Source organism: Macrotis lagotis, chromosome 7 (assembly GCF_037893015.1).
Source record: "Macrotis lagotis isolate mMagLag1 chromosome 7, bilby.v1.9.chrom.fasta, whole genome shotgun sequence".
NCBI lineage: Eukaryota > Metazoa > Chordata > Mammalia > Peramelemorphia > Peramelidae > Macrotis > Macrotis lagotis.
The window spans coordinates 60,808,407-60,831,942 of record NC_133664.1 but is presented as its reverse complement, the minus strand read 5'-3'; the positions used below and the strand labels follow the sequence as shown (position 1 = coordinate 60,831,942).

The 23,536-nt window shown below is 42.3% G+C and overlaps 1 protein-coding gene across 1 annotated transcript in view; it reads left to right on the top strand.

Moving 5' to 3' along the window:
* Positions 1–10,181: 10,181 nt before the first annotated feature.
* The window catches only part of DNAJC1 (DnaJ heat shock protein family (Hsp40) member C1), a 243,794-nt gene continuing 230,439 nt past the window's right edge, over positions 10,182–23,536 (top strand). The window contains exon 1 of the mRNA XM_074192974.1: positions 10,182–10,840. Within this exon, the coding sequence (XP_074049075.1) occupies positions 10,688–10,840 (153 nt within the window). The 5' untranslated portion in view covers positions 10,182–10,687. The remainder of the gene's footprint in view (positions 10,841–23,536) is intronic.

Here is a 23,536-nt window from a genome sequence, read left to right as displayed (position 1 = left end):
TAACATTATGTTTCTGAAGTTAAAATCTGACCTAAATATTTATGAATCTACATAATAACCAGCTGACGATAAGTTATCAATAAGAATTTATTGTGTCTGTTCTGTCTCTGACACTTTTCTAAAGTCTGGGCTTATTAAAAGAAAAAAGGTAAAAAATAATCCTTGCCCTCAAGGAACTTACAGTTTAAGGAGGAAGACTACATCATGCATACAACAACCTGCAGTTCTTGCTTTGTGTTAGTTTGCAATATTCAGGGACCTTGCAGAATTTCTTTGGGGCTGGCTCATTCAGAACCAAGAGAGGGAACGGATGAGTACTTTGGAATGGTCCACTTAATAAATTAATAGAGAACTGGCTGTAAAACCAAACATAAGATAAATAGGAGATAATCAACTACAGGAAGGCCCTACCATTAAGGGAAATTGAGAAAAGCTCCTTACAGAAGATTGGGTTTTAACTAGCACTTGAAGGAAGAAGTTAAGGAAGCCAAGAGAAGAGATCAAAATTCTAGGCATGGAGAACTGCCAGTGAAAATTTCTGGAGTCAGGAAAAATGGAGTATCTTGTGCAACTTATAATGGAGTTCCCATTATACTATCCCTGTCAATAAGCCACTTAAATCATGTGCTTAAACAGGACAATCATTTTCCTGTCTCCCTTACAAAGCTTCTTGAACTAACTATAGAGTCTGAATTTGGATGGGGTAAATGTACGGCAAACCCGAAGTCTCTTTGAAGTGGTCTCAAAGTAGCCCAGGATGGTACTTTTGTCTACTTTTAAGGTCAGTCGCAGTGAAGGCAATGGACAGACAAGGCATGGCTAATTGTCCCAAGATCCTGGAATGCTGATGGTTAGACAGTAATTTAGAATAACAGAAAGGACTGGGTGAGGGGTAGGAATGAACAATAGACAAGATATACACTATTAACCCATAAATTCACCATCACTAAAATTGGGTAGGACTGATTAATCCCCCTCTGCTACAACCCCTTCAAGTTACCCTTTTGACTTCTATTCTCTTTCAAGACTGCCCCTGACAATATTTTAATTTGATTTTACTTCAATAAATAGTTTGAATGAGAGAAAAACAAATTCATTCTTTCTTCCCTTCTTCTTGGGAACTGTCTGGGTGGTAGGCCAGATTTTAAGGTTTTTAAGATGGAAAAGCAGTGTCCAGGGTCACAGATTCAAAATACAAAGGCTGAAAGTTCAATCTATCCTATTCTTCATCCCTAACCCTACCACAGACCCTTAATGTACTGGTACTTTTATATAAACCTTTGAGGAAAAAAATGCCTTCATTTAAGAAAGAAAGAAATGTCATACATTTAAATTTTATATCACCTAAGACCTTCAGTTTTAATTATTTTATCAAAGTAACTCTGAATGAACTGCAAGCCAGGAGAAAAAGTGCATTGATACTTTTGACTATTGTGTGTATATTAACATCTCTTTGATTCTTTCCTTCTCTGCAAAGAGAAGGCTGGACTAGCTTCCTTTGAACTTCAAATCTATATTTTTTGTAGGTTTTTGTAAGGCAATGGGGTTAAGTGACTTGCCCAAGGTCACACTTCAAATCTATATTCTTAAGAGTCTGTGACTTAAGAGATGGCATCAGCTTGAGCAAGAGCAAGGATTCCAGAGACCATAAAACAAATTATTGACTTTCTTTTAAAGGGCTTTAGGAGACCATGGGTTCCCAAAGACTATACAAGTTATATACAAATTTTAATGACTTCTACCAAACTAGAAAGACTTCTAATATAGTCCTGGAAATAGACTGTCTGTGCTAGTTTTCTTTGTATCTCAAGTTCTCCATCTATAGCTTGAATTTAAATAATTTCTTACAGTTTGCAAAGTACCTTACAAATATTTCATTTTATCTGTACAATATTTCTATGAGGTTGAAATTAGTATATTATCCCTATCTTCCAGATGAGGAAAGTGAGGGAGATAGAAGTTAAGTGATTTGCTCAAGGTTACACAGCTAGTAAGACTATGAAGTCAAATTTGAACTCAGATCTCTCTGATTTCAGTCATACTTCATCTATTATGCAATCTTGACTGATGAGTGTTGAGCCAGGATAATATATGCAAAAGGACTTTAAAAAGTAGAAAGATAAATTAATGCAACTTGGCAATTATTTTTATAATATGAAATGGTTGAGTATTTTTGATTACCAAGAGAAGAGGTGTGGGGTGGGAAAGGATAGAGTGTGTGTGTGTGAAGAAACTGTTAAAACAGTTAGTCTTCAAATGACTTACTCAAAGTATAGAGTGAGTGACAGTGGAGAAAAGAAGCCCACATTTCCGATCTGTGCCACAGGGTTAGAATGCTGGGATTTGCAGAGCAATACTGAAAAACCAAGAGGTCAATGAGAGTTTTCTTTAAGTATCTAGAGGGGAGAATTGACATTTTTGTCTGACTTTTGGGTCAAAAATCAAGACCAATGGAATGAAGTTACCAAAGGATAGATTTCAGATCTAAATATGAAAGAACAAATAATTCAAGCTACCCAAAGTGCCTTTCTGCTGAAGTATTAATTTTCCATACCCAGAAATGTCTAATGGAGGCTGAAGTGTGATGGATTTGTGTAATGGCAGGAAACTGAGCTAGATGACCACATCTATAAAGTACATTGAAGGAAACAGCAATGCATGATGCAAAAGAAGGTCTGTGCAATCAATTTCAGGGGGAAATATATTTCCAATTATTATGATGAAGATGAATTGAAATACAACTATCACAAATCTCTAATCAATTCAATCCATCAAAAGAAGTTAATAGATAAATATTTGAAGACTCAATTAGTATCACATTAAGTTTATTAGTTTCCTGTGTGTTCTAAAACAAAAGGTATGGACCTTTTAAGAATTTAGTATATTTTCCACAGAGACATAATTTGGCAACTCCCATGTAATTTGGGAGCTCATGGTGACATGGCTATTTATATGCTTTCAGCAGAACATCACCCCAGATCTCCCTGGTTCTAAAGCCTTCAATCTATCTAAAAAGGTGCCCTCTTTTCAGATTTCATTTGTTTTTCTTTCTTTCAAAGACATCTTTGAAAGTTTTTTTAAAAAAGAAAAATAAATGGTTCTAGAAAGTGTCTAAAAGAGGACAATACCAGACTCAGACTATGGTATCTATAGGGGCTTTTTTCCCCCCCATAAAATAAATAGGGAAGTCTCTTGATCTATAGATTAACTTTAGAATTAGCAGCTTCCCTTTGGAGATCCGTCACCTTTTAACCCCTAAAAAAGTCCTTGCAAATAGCAGAAGACCTTGTTAACATCATTAGTCTAGAAAGTGAAGATCCCCTGTGCCTGCAGAATTTGTTCTTTGCCCTCTGGTGGTGAGATTATTATTTTTAAAATTCTTTTTGAAAAGTTAAGGAATTTGGTTTTTTCTTTAACTTCTTAGAGTTGGAGGCACTTTGGTGGACACAAAAATACTGCCAATTAAATTAGCCTCAACATTACATATGGGCATCAGTTGGGAAGCAAGGAGATGTAGTTATGAGAATAACCAAAATAACATGAACCTTGCATAACTTTTATATTGAGAAACAAATTTAAAATTGCTAATGCCCTACAGGCTGTTACTAATTACTCTGAACCAATAAATAACTGATTTTGTGTGTGGTCCATGTTGCTAATTCCAGATTTTTAAAATAATATCTGCTCTTTGATAAATTCAGTCACATACTTCCCTGTGAGTTGTAGTTCCATGCAAAAAAAATTTAATACATTAGCAGTTGCTGGATGGGGTACACAATCTATATTCTGTTTTCCTTTGTGTCTCAATTTGGCATCACAAACAAGATTAGGGCTCCAAGCCAGCTTACCAAAACCAAGCCCTTCAGAATGAAAGAACAGATGATGAAGAGCCCTGTTAAATTCCTCCGGAGCAGGCTAATTAAAGTTCTTGCATAGGAGGAAAACAAGAATTGTTGTGCATGAGTGGAGTTGAGAAGTCTTTAAAGGAGGATATCCAGGTTGGTGAATTTGGAATCATTAGTAAAAGGAACTTCAGAAAAAAGCCCATTTTCAAATCTAAAGATTAATGTACATGAGTATAATGTACATGAGTAAAGACAGAAACCTTGGAAAAATTAAAAATGACTGGAACTGAAAAAGATGTTAGAGGAAATGGTAGATTTTGTTGTTGCAGGTTAAAGTTTGCGTGAAGTGGGCAACATGCTTATCTGGAACTTCACAGGGAGAGAAAAATGACCAACTGGGTGTTTGGAGATCAAATAATTCAATATGGATTGGGGACTTTTTTCCTCCTTAGTCAAGGAAATATGTGCAGATTGTGCTTTTAAGTTGGCCTCTATCTTTTAACCTTGAAACTGAATTTAGAAAAAGAAACATGGATAACATGTTCTCACTGAGATCAGATAAGAAAATAGATGGAAATAGGCAGACTGCTGATGCCTGGAACAATTTTGTAAATTCAAGTAACCCCAAGTATGGGGACACGGGTATGACCCAAGTTTAAAACTGAAAAGACAACATTGTAATATAATATTTGAAATCCCAAAAACAGACTTGATTTTTTAATAGATATGAAGTTATTTTCCATATTTACAGAACTATGAGAGTGGTTTGGCTAGGGACCTTTTCTACTACATTGCCAGGCTAATTTTAACATTATCTGCAGTGGTCTGGCTGATGTATTTTTTTGTGAATGATGAACACAGATGTACCTACCCCTAGGACAGTGCTCCACAAAGGCAGCTAGGTGGTAGAAAGAGCTTTGGCATGGAGGTCAGAGGGTTGTAGACTGCCTTACCTCCCTGCCCACTCTAACTGTAGAAGTTTATGCTCCCTGGTTTCTTCTTTCATAAAATTTGTGTTTGTTTATCTAGAGCTGGACATGTTGGCCCTGGGGGCAGAGGACTTGTGTTCAAATATTCTGTGACCTGTGACTGTAACTTAACCTGCCTTCTCTGTAAAATTATAATGTTGGATTAGATAGCCAGCTTTAGATCTATGATCCTTACACTCCCTCCCCTTCATAGATTATAAGTTTCAGGAGGGGCGGGGTGGGTCTTTTTTTTTTCTTCCTTTCTGTACTTTTATCCTCAATATCGTAACACTGAGAAAGTACTTAATGTCTGTGCACTGTATCTCTAAAAGGAGGCTAGTAATTAGAGTTGACATTTATAGAGGACTTGAGGTTTATAAAGCACTCTGCACACACTTTACATATATTATCTCATTTGAGTCTCACTACCCTGGGAGGAAGGTGTTATTGGCGTCCCCCTTCCCAGATAAGGAATCTGAATCTGGGGTCTCCCTGACTCCAAGGCTCCTTTTCTCTCCCTGCCATCATGTTGTCTGTACCAACCTTAGATGGCTGTTGCAAAGAGAATACTTTGAAGCAATGAAACTTCTTATTATTGCATATAATATAAGCATTTCATAAATGTTTGATGGACAAATTTGTGAAGAGGTGAAACAATTCATGATCAACAATAGGTCCCACACCAATAAATTAATTAGCCATAAACCCAATTTTTCTCAAGATTTAAAATGAGCCAGAACCCTCTGATTTGTGCCAACTAGCCAGGGTTTTAATTTCATCTGTAACGGATATGCTATAGTCACATTTCCCTGAGATGATTGAATTTGATTCAGTCTACAGTAAATGGGCTGGATGACTTGTTAAAGTCCCTTCTAAACCAAGATAGTTATAATTTTACCAGAGCCATTCTTTCCCGCTGCCCCTAGAAAGCAGTATGAGAGGGTAATGGAATGAGGTCTGCCCATGCTAGACTATTTCCTTAAACGTGCCAGTCATGTTTTCAGGATGCTAGGTGACAGAACTGAGTTTTGGGACTAGTGTTTTGACAATACAATGGAATAAGAAATTTTTATGTTTTTGTTCCAAATAGTTAGCAGAGTCCCTGGCTCAGTAAAAGAGCTTAATAAATGCTCATTGAGTGACATCAAGAAAAAAAAAAGGCTTTGGAAATATTTGACTATTGTTAGGAAAGAAAAGCAAAACAAAACTAAGATTTCCCACTCTTGCTCCAGAGAGGCATTTATATTATGCTCATCCTCACCTTAAAAATCTGACAACAATGAGAAAGGAAATAAAACAATGAAAAAGGAAATAAAACAAAAATTGAAGACTGATGGCAGGGATTGGGTCATTCTTTATCTTTGTATTCTCCACCCATTGCCTGGTTACTTACACATAATACTTAATAAATATTTGTTAACTTGAACTTCAATTGAAATTTATGAAAATAGGGAAGAAGAAAACAAAATGTGTTATGCAAATGTGATGAAACATTGTACTATAAGAAATGATGAACATGATAAATACAGACCCTTAAAAAGACTGATGCAAATGAAACAACCAACCAGGTAAACTGCATGCACAATGATTCCAAAAGTGTAAATGAGAGAACAGAAATAAAACTAGAGAAAACTGAAAGAGGCAAAAGTAAAATAACCAAACTTGGTCCCCCAAAAAGATACAGGAAAAGATACCTTTTCCTTATCCCACCCCACCCCCTTTGCTGAAATAATTTCACACACTACTGGTATGAAATAGTGTACATGGTGCCAGGGTTTTTTTGTTCGTTTTTCTAAACTTTCTTCTTCCTTCCTTCCTTTCTCTCTTTTTTTCTTTCCTTCCTTCCTTCTTTCTCCCTTCTTTCCTCTCTCTCTCTCTTTTTTTAAGTTTTTTTTTTTTTGCAAGGCAAACGGGGTTAAGTGGCTTGCCCAAGGCCACACAGCTAGGTAATTATTAAGTGTCTGAGACTGGATTTGAACCCAGGTACTCCTGACTCCAGGGCTAGTGCTTTATCCACTACGCCACCTAGCTGCCCCATTTCCTCTCTTTTTTCTTCTTTTTTTTCTTCCTGTTTTCTGTCTTTCTCTTTTTTTCCTTCTTTTTCTTTTTTCTCTCTTCCTTCCCTCCTTACTTTCTTCTTTTCTTCCTTACATTTTTTTGTTCTTTGTTGTAAGGGATGGCTTTCTAGGAGGTGGCAGAAGGACACAAGAAGAAATGAAGGTGACATATTAATAAAATTGATTTAAGTCATTAAAAGAGAATATCTGAAATGCCCCCCTTTTTTAACCCCCTCCTAGGAAGACATAGAGTGCCAGTTACTAGATATATGATTTTGAGTTCAATGTAATTTAATTTAATAAGCATTTATTGAGTAATTACTATTTTCCAGGGACTATGCTAAGAACTGAGGATAAAAAAAAAAAAGAGGGAGTCCCTGGTCTAAAGGAGTTCACAGTCTAATGGGGGAGACACTTCCTTTCTCTGGGCCTAAGTTTCCTCTTCTGTAAATTGAGGGAGTTGGTCTAAATGATTTTATAACTCTATAGTGCCTTATAGCTCTAACAGTTTATAAATTTGTAATTTAGCTCTATCTGTGAAATATTTTCTGGATTGGTTCTGAAATAAAGCAATAAAACAGGAAAAAAAGGAAAAACACACCATAAATATCAAGGCCCCAAACCAAGCCCCATAAGAAAAGTCAATCAACTAAAGCATCAGCAATCTGCTACCCTAGAAAGGGGAGAATCTAAACTTGAATTAAAATAGAATGAGTTTCTTATCCTGGGATCCACAGATTGTAGATAAATTTCAGTCTATCCATGAACTTGACTGGGAAAAAAATTACATCTCTATTGCCATATAATACATTTATTCTGCAATTCTGCGTGTTTTAACTTTATGCATTTAAAACCATTCTTCTAAGAAGGGTTCTACTAGGCTAAAAAAGAGGGAACATGATGCAAAAATTGGTTAAACCTTTCAGGACTAGATGGTCTCTAAAAGAAACCTTGAGGCCTAACATATCTATGCTTCTATTCCCCCATTGGAATAGTCATTATTTTTATAATATGTAATTTCTGGTCTTCCTTATTTTTTCAACTTGTAAGTTCAGAGACTAGGACTGGATCAATCAAGCATTTGAGTCCTTATTATGGGCCCAGCTCCATGTTAGGTATGGGGAAATAACAGAGACAAGTCAAAGTCCAGTGATGCTTTCACTAGGGGGACAACATGTTTAGCTACACACAAAACCCATACAAAGCAGATACAAGTAACATGAGGTGGGTACACTATCTGGACCAGGAAAGCACCTATGCAGAAGGTGGTGGTGAATCAGAGTCTTGAAGAAAGTTAAGGATTTCAAGAAACAGAGATGAGGAAAAGTATGGGAATACAAAACAGGCAAAAACAATTCCTGCTTCCTCTCTAGGAGCTCACATGCTAATGAATACATGGATATATTCAAGATATATACACAATAGATGGAAAATAACCCCTGAAGGGAAAGCACTAGCAGCTGCCACTGGGGGGTCTTGGGTAGGAAAAACCAGGAAAGATCTCTGGCATAAAATATAGTCAGAGTTAAATCTAGAAGGAAGTTAGGGAAAGGTAAATTGTGAAAGCATTCCAGGCAAGGCACACAGTCTGATTAAAAAGGTATCTGCCCCTTATGAGAAAGAGCAAGGAACCAGAGTCATGGAGAGGGCTAAGGAGGAATTAGATCTGAAGGCATTGTTGCAGCAGCAATATCTACTCATGTTGGCTACTCTAGTTTTTATCTTTTTCTAAAGGGCAACAAAACCATCTTTGAGAAGTGGTCCAGGGGTCTAATATTTGAACTGTTGACAAACTTTCCTGGTTGACTAGGGATAAAAACCTAGCCTATGATGAGTCAGGGGTTCCTCTGGCTTTTTATTCCTTATGGGCTTTTATTCTTCATTGAACAGGAAGTTAAAAGGCAAACTCATTCTGTCAAACGAGAGAGGTACTGTGCCAAACTGAACCAATGCTATATCTTTAGTGAACATGCTCGCCAGTCTATTGTTAAATTTACAGTTTATTATTAAATCTATCACTAAGTTTCTTTTGTGAAATATTACATGGGTTCTAAATGTCTCCTTTCACTCCAATAGAGGTGGAAACCAAGCCAGTCTGAATCAGCCCTGACCTGGTAGCATGCATAGAATAGCACACTAAATTCCTTGAGACAATAGGGAGCCCTGTAGTTTACTGAGTGTGAGGATGGGGTAATGTTAACTGAGATCTTTGCTTTGGGAAAATCATTTTGGCAATTTTGTGTAGGATAGACTATAGGGAGAAGGGTGAGATTTGAGACGGGGAGACCAATCAGGAAGCCACTGCAATAGACAAAAAGTGACAAAGGGCTGAACTAAGGTGAATGGAGAAAATAGGACTGATGTGAGAGATAGGAGTGACAAGATAAGTGTTGAATGCTTGAGGCAGGCCATCCTCCAGCTCCCAGGCCAGCGCCGTACCACCCTGAAGTCCAGGGCCATCTCCTCCCGATCCATATCTGGTCACTGCTGATTGTGGAGGAGACAGTGAGGCTGGTGACTTGGCACAGCACCCCTCAAATCCAATGCACATGTTTGTCAGGGCATCACCTCCCCGATGTCATGGTCTCCTTCCAGAACAAAGGACAATCATCATCATCATCACACGGAGTGAGGAAGAAAAGTTCTAAATGATACTGAAGTCGTGGACTAGAGTGACTGGAAGGCTCATAGCCTCAGTAGAAAATAGGAAGCACCTTCCAGCTCTAACCTCCGATGAAACAAAAAAGTTCATCAAAGTTCCTTTAGAGTGAGTCATCTTAATATATTAAAGTATTATTAAACAGACAAACGTTTGCACTCTATACATGTCGGACATGCCAGTGTCCTGCAGGAGCGGCACACGGGAAGCATGGAGAAAAAAGCTACAAGGTTCTTAGCATTGCTTCGCATGTCCTGTAGTCTGCTAACCTTTCTGAGAGGGCGCGTGGTCCTGCTGGGGTCCAGGGGCGCGAGCCTTCCCCGAGGCCCCCGAGAGTGACCGTGGGGGCGGGGGGAGGCCCTCGGGGAGGGGCGGGACTACATTTCCCAGGAGCCCGCGGGCGAGCACGCGACACCCACGTGCCTCCGCGTGGCCCCTCCCCCACCCAGCCTCTCGCCCCTGTACCTACTCCTTTCCATCCCCGAATCGTCAAATAATTCGGGCAACTTTCCGCGGGGACTCCGCAGCCCGACCGCCCGATGCGGGCCTCCCTTGTCCCCCTGGGGGCCTCGGGAGCGCCCACCAAGGCTCGGCAGCCTCATGGCTGGGGGCGGGGGCGCTTTTATGAATGAGACCTGACGTGTCACAGAGAGGGCCGCGGGGGGCTGGGGAGGGCGCGCGGGGCCTAGCTGCGCTCCTCAGCCGTCGGGGAAGGAGGCCGGGGAGGCGCGGTGCCCGGTAGCCGGGGCATCCTTGCCACTGCCCGCGTCCCTTCGGGACTCGGGGTCCACCTGGCCGCCGCGGGGCGAGGCGGGGTCCGCCCGCTTCCGGTTCTGTGGGCCTCGGCCCGGGTTGCTAGGAGACGTGACATCACCGGAAGCGGGGCCTCCGATAGGCCGAGGCCAGGGGAAGCCCCGCCTCGCCCCGCCCCCGCCCCGCCCCCGCCGAGCCCCGCTGGCTCCCCCAGCCCCTCGGCCCGGCCCGGGAGTCAGGGTCGGCGGGGCCGCGAGCGCGCGGCTGTCCCGGCCGCGTCCCCCACGCGCGGCGCTGCCCCCGCCCACGCCCGGCTCCTTCCCGGCGGCGCGCTCGCCACGTCCGCGCTCGGGCTCGGGCTCGGGCCCCGCGGGGAGGAGGCCCTCGCGCGGCGCGGGGAGCGCGATGCCGCGGGTGCGGGTGCCGCTGCCGCTGCTGCCGCTGCTGCTGCTGCTGCCGCCGCCGCCGGCCGGGGCCTGGGAGGGCGCCGACCTGGAGCTCCTGGACCTGGTGGAGGAGGTGCCGCTGGACTTCTACCGCTTCCTGGGCGTGCAGCAGGTAAGCGCGGCGCCACGCGCGGCCCGGCCCGCAGCGGCCCCGCAGCCCCCGCAGCCCGGCCCCGCAGTCCCCGCAGCCCGGCCCCGCAGTCCCCGCAGTCCGGCCCCGCAGTCCGGCCCCGCAGCCCCGGCAGCCTGTCCCCCGCAGTCCGGCCCCGCAGCCCCGCAGTCCGGCCCCGCAGTCCGGCCCCGCAGCCCCGGCAGCCTGTCCCCCGCAGTCCGGCCCCGCAGCCCCGGCAGTCCGGCTCCGCAGTCCGGCCCCGCAGCCCCCGCAGTCCGGCCCCGCAGCCCCGGCAGTCCGGCCCCGCAGTCCGGCCCCGCAGCCCCGGCAGCCCGGCCCCCGCAGTCCGGCCCCGCAGCCCCGGCAGCCTGGCCCCCGCAGTCCGGCCCCGCAGCCCCGGCAGCCCGGCCCCGCGACTCCCGCAGCCGGCCCCCGCAGCCGGCCCCGCAACCCCGGCAGCCCGGCCCCGAAGTCCGGCCTCGCAGTCCGCCCCCGCAGCCCCCGCAGCCCGCCCCGCAGCCCGCCCCGCAGCCCGGCCCCGGCCCTTCCAGCTGCGCCTTCGGGGCCCCCGCCCCCCGGCTTGCCCCGGCCGCTTGGGGGCCGCGCAGAGCCGGGCCGAGGCCGCCTCCGGAGCGGGTTTGGCATTTTCAGGGATTTCCCTAGCGAGAGAGGGGGTGAGGGGTCAGTTAAAGGGCGCCCCGGCGCCGGCCCCAGCCCACCTGCCAAGCCCCCGTGTCGCCTCTTTCCGAGGCGCAGCTCCCGGGCTCCAGCCCGAGCGGCCCCCCGCAAGCGCGCGTCCCTGCCGGCGGGGCCGGGGAGGTGAGCGCCGCCCCCACGGCCCCGGGCAAACCGGAGCTCGGGCTGACGCGGCCCCCAGCCCGGCCGGGCACCCCGCGCTGCCTCGCGCAGCCGCCCCTGTGGCCCTGGCCTGGCCTTGCGGGCCCGCCGGGCCGGGGACTTAGGAGAATGCAAGCGTCCTGGCCGTGACCCAGAGTCTCCTCCGCCTGGGAGCAGGCACAGCCTAACCCCAGTCCCGTCCGACCGCAGCGCCGTAGGATCCGAGTTCTGCGGCATAATCGAGCGTAGGGTAGCGGGTGAAATTTCACTTGTAATTCTATGCAACTTATGTTGCAAAGTTAATTAGGCTGGGGACAATTTGGAGCAGTCAGCCGTCATGGCAGTGAGGAGAAAATAAGGAAATGCAGGCACTGGGGAGGAGACTTGTTGAAGATGGAGGTGGAAACTGCATTAGGGAGAAATCAGAAGGATCCAGAAAGATAGTTTAATTCCTGACTACAGTGAGATCCAGGCTGGTAAAATAGACCAGTAGGAACATTATGCTAATTCACAGGAGGTGTTGATTGTAGTAGCTGTTTAAATAATACACTAGAAGTGACTAGAAGATTCCAGTCTTTACAACAGAGCAAACATTTATTAAGTGCCTACTGAATGCAGGGCCATAGCACTACTTTTTATCAGATCCTTTAGGCAGGGAGTTGTGATATCAAAGCTGGCCCTTGCAGAATGGGTAGAAATGAGGGAAAACTGGGCCAGGAGACAGGAAAACAACTCCTGAGTTCAAATGTGTCCTCAGGTATTCACTAGCAATGTGATTTTAGACAAGTCATTTAACCCTATTTGCCTCACTTATCTGTAAAAATGAACTGAAGAGTGGGCAGCTAGGTGGCACAGTGGATAGAGCACCAGCCCTGAAGTCAGGAGGACCTGAGTTCAAATGTGCCTTAGACACTTAATAATTGGACAAGCCACTTAACCCCATTTGCCTTGCAAAAAAAAAATGAGCTGAAGAAAGAAATGGCAAACCATTCCAGTTGGACACAAATTTGGACTGAACAGGAGGAACCAATTGATCCTAGGCTCAGCTCTTTCTCTTTTTAAAAATTTAATTTTTTTTTTTACATTTTAAGTTCCACATAAGTTCCCCACCTCACACTAGAGAAGGCCAACATTTAACATAAATTCATTCATATGTACATATATATGTATATATAAAGCCATACTTTGTGTATGGTTTACTTCTATTTATCATTGCTTTCTCTGGAGGTAGATAGTGTCTTCTTTTCTTCAGAGGTCCTTTTTAGTTGATCTCATACACAAGAATAATTTGGTTGTTGAAAGTATTCTTTGAACAGTATTGCGGTCACTGTGTACCACATTATCTTAATTTTATTCATTTTGCTTTTCAGTATTTCATACAAGTCTTTCCATGTTTTTCTAAAGTCAGCCAATTTATCATTTCTTCCAGCACTAGTATTCCAGCACTTTCCATAATCTCACAATTGCAAATCCCAGGGCAGGTGTAGTGACAAGTAGATAGACTAGGAAGTCTGTCACCTATTTAGATCTAAAGTTTGTCCATGTTCCCTCCCTCACTTTATACAGGAGAAAACCTGTATCTTTTTTTTTTTTTACCCTGATAGTAACTTGCAGAGTCAGCATTTGAATCCAGGTCCTCCAGATTCCCAATCCATCATTCAATAGGATTATATATTTGGCTCCAGAAGGGACTCAAGGAGTTGTGTAGTTCAGCCCCTTCCCTTCAGTCCCTGAAGCTCGGGTTAGCCACTGGGAAGGGAGGAAGTGTTTCCACCAAGGACAAATAGTGTGCCCCTAGAAAGGTCCCTGGTGCAATGCTGTAGGAGGCAGGGGCCTTTAGAAATCACGGGGGACCAAGAGGGCCAACTTTTCCCTCAAATTCTCTTTCTCCCAGATTCTTAAAATGCAATTTTCATCTCTGAGACAATATTGTACCCAGCTCTCTTGTCCACTAAGCAAGGCACTTAAGGAGGCCAAATGCTTATCTCTTGGGGTTCACCCTTTGTCTCCTCCCACACCAGGCACTTGGGCAGCCCCTCTTCTCACCTCCTTAAGACCACTGCCCTCCTGTTTCCATCACTCTCCTTTGGTTCTTTCCTCCAGTCAGTCACATACTATGTTCACCATCCTGCTAACAGGGAGCTACTTGCCAAGTGCTCCTGAGCATAGGTGTGTTGTAGAGCTCTAGGGCTGTGCCTGTATTGGTTGATTGGGGAGGGGGAGGAACGGGATGGCTAAGAAAGTGTCATACAGACTTGGTCTTCTCCTCAAAAAAGAGCAGACAGTTCCTGTCTAATCCTAATGGTCCACAAAACCATTTTGGATTTTTTTTTTCAGGTTAGTTGGCCTGATTTGGGTGGAAGAAACAGGAATAAGGGAAGGAAAGGATGCTTTGGCAATTTTTTTTTTTTTTGCAGTGCCAAAAATCTGAATCCTAAGTAATTTTTATAAAGGGACCACCTCACCTTTTTTTTTAGGATTTTGAAAAATGACCCCATCATGTATTTTGTGAGTTATCTTAAGGTATTCAAGGAGCTATAGAGTCATGTGTTCACCAATATTTCTGAATACCTGAGCTCTTTGGAGATCGTGGCTTTTTAGATGTTGTTCAGAAGTCATGGAAAATCTTAATCCTCAAAGAATTCAATCTGAGGATTGCCCAAAAGGTACTGTGGAGATACAGGTGGACCTGAGCAGATAGAACCATAAACAAGAAGTGATAGAGGGAAACTTGTAAAAGAGGTCATGGATGAAATGTAGGATATTGTGTTAATCTGGTGGGTGCAAGAGAACCAGCAGCCAGCCTTCAGTCTGAAGAATAGTAGTTGAGGTAGGTCTTCCATCTCCTTTTTTTTTTTTTGTAAGGCAAATGGGGTTAAGTGGCTTACCCAAGGCCACACAGCTAGGTCTAATTATTAAGTGTCTGAGACTGGATTTGAACCCAGGTACTCCTGATTCCAGGGCCAGTGCTTTATCCACTGCGCCACCTAGCTCCCCCTTCCATCTCCTTTAAGACATTCATCTGGTCCCCTGGGCGGAATGTGGCAACTTGTCTGACCTTGGGGCATCCATCGAGTCTAAAGGGCCCTGACCCAACATGATCAGGCCTTTTTATGCCCTTCAGTGATCAAGAAGCCATGTCCATATTCCTATATATTAAGAGACAGAGAGGTTTTTGTATGAGGGAGAAATGGAGAAAGATAAAATATTTGAATTAGAAGGAACCTCAGAGAGTGCATGGTCCAGCCTTTTGCTTAATATAATAGCTTCCTGGCAAGTAGTCATTGTTTTGGGGATTGGAAATGCCCTGTACCATTCTTCAGAGCTTTTAAAAGCTTTTTGTTATATTGAGCTGGAAGTTGCTGCCCTATAACCTCCACCCATCGAGCCAATATCTGTAGTCCCAAAGATGATACCTATTTCTTCCTGCACTTGCCAGCCTTTCAAATAATTAATGACAGTTATCAAGTTGCCCAAAATCTTGTCTTTTCAAAACTAAGCATCCCCAGTTCTTTTAGCTATTTATCACGTGATACGGTTTTCAACCTCCTTTGCCGTTTAGATCGCTCTTTCTGTGTGCATTCAATCCATCAATATCTCTTTTAAAACAGGATACACCAAAGCACACACAATATTCTAAGTTTGTTCTGAGCAGCAGAGTAGAGGAAGACACATTAGATCCTTTCTTGTGACTTTTTAGCAACTACAGTAGGCTTCTGACTAGTTAATAATGATTGAATCTATATAGTGTTCTATAATTTATAAAGCATTTTACAAATATGATCTTATGGAATCACCATAGACCTCAACCAAATTGCAGTCGGCCAAGACTCCTCGAGGCTTTTCCACATAATTGCCTTTAAATCTCTTCTAGACTGTATTTTAACTCAAAAAAACCAATTGTATAAATGTATAATACTTTGCATTTATCATTTAAATTTTGTGTTATATTTGACCCATTGTTTTTTTGCCTGTTGAGGTACTTTAAGAGACTGATAGTGGATCCCCAGATTAATTATCCTTCCTAGCTTTGTGCCATGAGCAAATTGAATAATAAGCATAATAACTCACTATATTTTGCAGTTTACAAAGGACTTTTCTCACAACAACCCTGTGAGGCAGGTAAATTTACTATCATCCATACTATATAAATGAAAAAACTGAAGTCAAAAGGTTTAATTACTTTCCATAAGGAGCTAGGTGATATAATGGATAGAGTACTGGGCCTGGAGTCAGAAAGACCTGAGTTTAAATTCCACTACAGGTACCAGCTCAGCAAGCTGACCACCTCAGTTTCCTCAGCTGTAAAATGAGGGCAATAATAGCATTGACCTTTGAGGTTGTAAAAATAAAATGAGATAATATTTGTAAAGAGCTACTTAATAAACCCTTTCTTGGTTCCTTCCTTTCTCTCCCTCACTCCCTCTCACTTTTCTTTTTTTCTTTGTTTCTTTCTCTCTTCCTTCCTTTCTTTCTCTCCTCTCTTTCTCTCTTATCATTCAATTCTGAGTTCACTTGAGATGGTCAGTATGTTAACTTTGATTCTAGAATGTGGTGCCCAGAAGTAAACAAAATACCTTAGATGTGATGTGATCACAGAGTCTAACTCTGAAGTCTTACCACCTTTGTCCTGGCCACTGTGTCTGTGAATGAAGAGCACGTTACCTTTTGTGACTGCCCCATCTCACTGTTCAAAAGCACCTACTAGGTACAGAAGGGCCTGGGGGGAGAGATGCAAACTTTATATCGAAGCTTTCTAATGGTGTTTATAGTCCAATAAGGGGATAAAATATTGATGCCACCACACATGGGAATTCCAGTGAGGGTCAGAGCAGCCCTGCCCAACTCATGCTAAGTGATCGGTGAGTGATCCACGATCCTGCCCATTAGATACACATTATATTATAGTTAAAAGAAAATAAACACCCCAGCTGCACTTTACAAGCAATACCAATCATGAAATATTAAGAGTTTATCCCTGGGTTGGTATCACTTTTTAAAATTTTTTTTTTATCTTATTTAAGGCAATGAGATAAACTGACTTGCTCAAGGTCACACAGGTAAGGCAGTTAGTGTCTGAAATCAAATTTGAACTCAGGTCCTCCCAGTTCCAGGGCCAGTGCTCTATCTGCTGTGCCACCACCTAGCTGCCCCACAGTTGGGATCATTTCTTTAGTGGTTCCGTTTTAGAGATTTGCCATTCACTGTTAATGTTTCTGTTTCTGTTTCCATCTACTCTACAGAAAAGAAACTAAGTGTGACCAACTTGTGTCAGAATCCTCAGATAGAACTCATCAGCGGCCTTTCGTTATAGGACCAGCTCACTTTCCCTTTCTAATCATATATGACATTGATAATGTCCTTTATTTCACTTCTAATTAGGAAGCTCTCATTGATAGTAGACTATAGCTTACTTAGACTCACTAGACATCTTCCCCTTGTATGCTGGATTATTTGTAAATTTTATTTTTTCTAGGATCATGGTGTTCAGGGATTCAAAGTCATATCTCACCACTGAAACAGAGTTTTGCATCATTAAGCAGCTTGGGGATTATTGCAAGTGTTAAAGAGAATCCAAGTCCAAACTCTTCCTCTTGCTTAATTTCTGACCTAGTGTGTTGTATATCATACATATTGATACAATGACATGGTTGACTGTTCACTTACAATCTAGTTAGTAGATTTTCCTCTGTTTTTTTTTTCCTTACTGGTTTGATCAGGGCTTGGTTGCTATTAGTTAGAGGCCATCCAAATTAGGAGCATTTGGAGGACCTTTCCCTCAATAGGAACTACTTCTTTTAAATAATTTTTTATTTAGATTTTATGCAGGACATGATAAACGTCCAAGGAATGATAGGAACCTTAGGTAAATAAGTTTCCTTTTTAAAAAATATTTCCTTTGATAATATTTGGCAGATTCTTGAAAAAAAATTTCATTTATATCTAACTTCAAATCTTGTATGATTTTGAAATTAGGTGGGAGATACTTTGTATAAAGGAAATGTCTCAAGGCTGCATTTGATTTACCAATCCTTTCTTAAAATCATCTTTTACAATGTAATCATATTTTTTACTCCATAGTCATTTGTAGGAAGGTAACTCTCTTCAGCAGCTGCCTAAATGACTCTCCCTGGCTCTCTAGCCTGGATCCTTCTTACCTTATACTTCCCTCCCTTCCACATGCCCCACATACCCCACATCCAGTTACTCTGGCCTAACCTGCTGTTCCTCATACACAACACTCCTTGACTTCAGGCCTTTTCTCTGGCTATCCCAGGGGGCATGCTCTCCCTTCCCCCTACACCTCCAAGCTTCCCTGACTTGCTTCCAGACTGGAGTCAAAGCCCACTTTCTGCGGGATGCTTTTCCTAGATGTTGTCACCTAGAGCCGATTGGCCCCAGTCAACTGCTTGGGATGCTACATTGTCCTCTTTTTATCGTGAATGAATCAAACTTTCTTTTGTGCTGGACCATCTTCTTGCCCTCTAAGATACACACCCCTAGGATGCTGTTCAAGGACCTCATCTCTTCTACCTCTGCACACTGTTGGTCATTTATGGATAGGATTATTATCTCTGCTTCTTTGTATCCAGCCATAATCTCTTACCCTTAGGATCATTGTAGATTTAGAGCTGGAAGGGACTTCAAATGCCATCTGATTCAGCCTTGTTGTTTATAGATGATGAAGCTGAGGCCTAAGAAGATTCTTTTGCTTGCTCATTGCCCCAGAGGTAGGAAGCTGAGCCTGGACTCCTCCTGGACAGCCTGCAGGCATTTCAGATGTCACGTGTCCAAAACAATCCACTCCTCTCCCAGTCACCTACTGTTTAATCTGTTATTTCATGTCCTCCACAGCCTGGTTCTTCTCTGTCTTTCCAGTCTTACTTCATGTGAATGAATCTTCTTTTTGTTCTGTGTTGCTATGGAGCCAGCTTGTTAGCTATTGCCCAGCTTGGCCAAGTGGACCCACATAGCTGAGCTACTCTTCCTTCTCCCCTATACCCCACTTCCTTTCACTGTCTACAGAAGGCTTTTTCTGATTCCCAATATTTCTTTGTATTTATTGAACCATATACATATTGTATTCCCCCAATAGAGTATAAGCCCTTCATGAACTAGGGGTTCTCTTCTCCTGAGCCTTACACCCCTTCTCAGCTTCCTTTGCCAAATCATTCTCTTTGTCCCTCCCCTAACCACATATCTGTCTGGTTCCAACCCCACTCTGTTGGGGAGCCCCTCTGGAGCCCACCCTATATGTGGTTCATTTCCATATCCAGGGGCCATCAGTATCCAGAAACCTTTCTCCCCAGATTCTCCTTTCCACATTTCTTTGTCTTCCAGGATGTCTCAAAGTCACCACCTCAGTTCTCCTTGGCTCCTCATTTCATGGATTCCAGTCACTTAGCACTTAGCCCTGTTCCTTCTCCCTCTGCTGCTTCCTTGGCATCTGTTCCTTTCCCAGCCACCGTGCCAACCCCAGCCCTCTTGCCAGGATGACTGCGGCGCCTTCCTTGTTACCCATCTCGGGTCTCTACACCCTAATCTACGCAGCTGCCAGAGAAGGTGACCTCAAGCCCCGCCCCCCCCACCAGGCTCCTGCTGCCGGGGGGACGAGAGATGTCTTCCCACCTGGCTGCAGCAAGCTGAGGAGCCACCACCCTGACCTCCCTGTGCTGTCCTCTTTCCCTGTGCCCTTTGCCTTCTAGGGTCCCTTGCTTCCCTTGCTCAGCTCAAAGGCCATCTTCTCCCCAGCCCCACCATTCCCGTTTTCTTTACGCTCATGGCCTGCCTCTAGTTTCCATAGGTGGAAGGTAAGCACCTGGAGAATAGCTTCCTTTGTTGTCTCTCTCCCCATCTGTAGCAGATACTTGATGAATCGGTTCACCATTAACCATTTAGTAAGCACCTTCTGTATGCAGGCACTCTAGTAGCTTCCACTTGGATTCTACTGCCCGGCCCTCCTGGCTCCAGCCACATAACTAAACTCTGGATTTCCTAGTCATACATTTTCCTTTTGACTTTCTTTTCTTCACTTCTCTACAGTTCCTCACTTGTGATGTAGCACAAATGGTTGATGTCCGCCGAGGATTACTCGATTGCCTTTCCGTGATCTTCATCCTAGATTCTTTCCATTAAATGCTGTATGTAGCATAGCCTCACCGGAAGAAAAAGGAGCCTTTGTTTTTAACAGAAGCTCAGGGAGTCATTCCAGGAGCAGCATCACTCCTAATGGCAGCAGCATCTGCTTTTTTCATCCTGTTCTGGCCCAAGCTCAGCCCTGTCCTAGTCATGTGAACAGATGGATAAGCTAAACTCAAAGGTGCACCCTTGGATGTTATAGTCTGGGCATCTGTTAGAGCGCTGGGCGGTTCGGCTCTCACTCTCCCTAGAGTGATGATGCTCACACGGCCAGCTCTATGGCACTTTTCAGGAGGCGCATTAGTAGGGCCACCCTCTGAACCAGAGACACCCATCTACCTGGATGCCACAGCATACGTCCTCAATGGCACAGATTCCCTTCAAGCGTGTGCCTTCTTTTATGCCTCATTGGATACCAATAATCAGTGGGTCAGGGAACAAAGTTATTCCTGTTGTTAAACCTTTCTGGGAATCTTGTATGATTTTGACACATGTATAAAAAGCAGCTTGTTGATGAGAGCTTTAAAGATGGTATTTTGTTCAACAATCAAATGCTTTTTATAGTTAACAATAGCACAGTGGGATATTATACTCTACACATTTCCATCAATTGTATGACTATAAAGATGTGGTCTGCTCTAGAGTATAATTTGTTTAAAAAAAAATTACATGTTCCTTTCTCTTACCTTCATCAAGGATTCCCTTTGTGAATGTTTAGATAATTCTCATAAAAATTTTTGTAGAGATAGAAAATAGGCATATGGGCTTGTAGCTACTGATATTTTCTTACCCTCTTTTAAAAAATTTTATTATTTTTTTCAATTACACGCAAAGTTAGTTTTCAGCATTCATCCATTTGCAAGTTTATGAGTTCCTTCTATCACCCTCCGTCTCCCCATGGCAGTGAGCAATCTGGTTTAAGTTGCACATTTACATTTGTGTTTAACATATTTCCAAATTAGTCATGCTATGAGAGGAATTAGAACTAAGGGGGAAAAAACGAGAAAGAAAGAAAAAACAAAAGAAATTTTAAAAAATGAACATAGTATGCTTTGCTCTACATTCAAGCCCATAGTTTTGTTTTGCTTTGTTTTTTGTTTTCTGGAAGTGGGTGGTATTTTCTGTAATAGGCTCTTAGGATTGTCTCTAATCATTGAACTGCTGAGAGGAACACAATTGGTCATCTCACAATGTTGCTGTTAATATGTTCAATGTTTTCCTGGTTCTGTTCACTTCACTCAGCATCAGTTCCTGCAGATCTTTCCAGGCTTTTCTAAAGTCCCCAACTGCTCATGATTTCTTACAGAACAGTAGTTCTCCATCACATTCATATATTATAACTTGTTAAGCCGTTCCCCAGTTGATGGGCATCCCCTCAGTTTCTATTTATGTGCCACCATTTAAAGACCTGCTATAAATATTTTTGTCACATGGGTCATTCCTCTTTTTTGTGATCTCTTTGGGATACAGACCCAGTATTGATATTGCTGAATCAAAGAGTGGGGATAGTTTTATTGTCCTTTGGACATAGTTCCAAGCTTTTCTCCAGAAGGGTTGAATGAGTTCACAACTCCACCAGCAGTGCTTTAGCATTCCACTTTTCCTACATTCTCTCCAGCATTGATTATTTTCCTATTTTGTCATTTTACCAATACGATAGGTATGAAGTGATATCTCAGAGTTATTTTAATTTGTATTTCTCTAATCAATAATGATTCAGAACATTTTTCCTTATGACTATAGATGGGGGCAGCTCTGTGAACCAGTGGATATAGCACTGTCCCTGGAGTCAGGAGGACCTGAGTTCAAATTCGCACTCAGACACTCAGTAATTTCCTAGCTGTGCAACCTTGGTCAATTCAGTTAACTCCATTGCCTTGCAACCCCCACCCCCCAAAACAGGAAAACAAAATTGTCATATGACTAGAGGAAGCTTTAATTTCTTCATATTCTTTGTCTATTTATCAATTGGAAAATGACCTTAACTTCTTTTAAAAAATGTAATAAAGTCTATGACTTCCAAGTTTTTGATCTCTCAGTTTTAAGATACGTTATTCCTCAATTCCTCAGTGCTTTCAAAACTATCACCTTCGGCTTGAATCTTCCCTTTATATGTCTGGTATAGTCTAGACAGCTGATCTTTCATTTTCTTCCCCCCAGGGGCATTTTTTTCTTCTTTTTATAGCACATTTTAGAACTATTGTGGTACAGTCCAAATGTAGTGGATCTACTCACCTTGATAATGAAAAGAATTTGTTATGAAGACTTTTTTTTATAAATTATATGTAAGAAAGAATATAGACTTTCAGTTGATAGTTACTATGTGTTCTTGATTGGGTTGGGTGCAGGGGGGAAAGTAATGAGACTGACAATGATCTTTTGAAATCTCTTGAAAACCAATCCCTAAAGTATCTTTAATTAGTGTGTCACCTACAACAGACATTTGTTCTGTATAGATTTTGATTAGGTCAGATGCTCTTCCTTTATTTCAACTTCACCATTGGACAATAAGGTTAAATATCACTGGCAGAATTTATTTGGGGGCTGCTTTGTCTTCTTTGTCTAGAATGCTTTCCCTCCTCTTCCCTCCAAGCTACTTGAGGTTAGGGCCTGTCTTTTGCCTCTTTTTGTCTGCCCATCTCTTAAACTAGTGGCTGGAACCTAGTAGGATCTTAATATGTGTTTTCTTGATTGATTGATGCTTTGTTCTAGTGACTTTTACATCTATTTAAGTCCTCTAAGAAATATTCATCATGTCAAAGACAATTCTAAAAGACTTGTGATGGAAAATGCCATCCATATCCAATGAAAGAACTATGGAGTCTGAATGCAGATCAAAACATACTATTTTCACTTTTTAATTTTTTTTGTTTTTTTCCTTTTTTTGTTCTGATTCTTCTTTCACAGAATGACTAAAATGAAAATGTTTAATGTATTTGTGATAATCTATATTAGATTACTTAATATCTTAGGGCAGGGGAAGGGTGGGAGGGAGAAATCCTTACAAAATGAATGTTGAAAAGTATCATTTTATATAATTGAAAAAATAATTTTTTAAAAAAAATTTAGATCATCAGAAGTCTGTGACACATTTTTTTCCATTTCCCATTTTTCCAAGTCAACAACTTGTCTAAGTATATTGAATTAAAGTTGTCATAATTGAACATGATGTTTTCTCATCTTTATCCTTCTAAGGAGGTGTTGACTCAGACCTTTAACTAGATGTTGAGGTGACTGCATATGGCTGGTTCTGAAATGACTTTGATATTGATAAACAGTCATATAATTTGTGTTAAAATATTGACCTTTTTATTTTTTGATGTTGATTAGTACTTGTTATATCTAGTTCCTTGAAATACTTTTTGAATGAAATATTAATCATATGCTGATGAGAAAGAACTGATTAATCTATGATTGTGTCCTCTTAAAGCTGCACCAATCATATTTTGTGTGTGTGTGTGTGTGTGTGTGTGTTTAGACATCTTTCTCTATTCTGTCAAAACGAAGTCATGGAGTCTTTAGGAATTGATTTCAAGAATTTTGTGGAAATTTCTCTAGAATTTTATTATTTTTTAAAATCTTCAGCTATAGATTTTAGTGCTCAACTTGTATTTATCATAACAGTAAACTTTTTGTTTGAATTCATTGTGAATGTTCAAAGGGGAGGTGACAAAGTTTCCCCTAAAAAATTGTTTCTCCTTGCCTTTTTTTATGCACAGT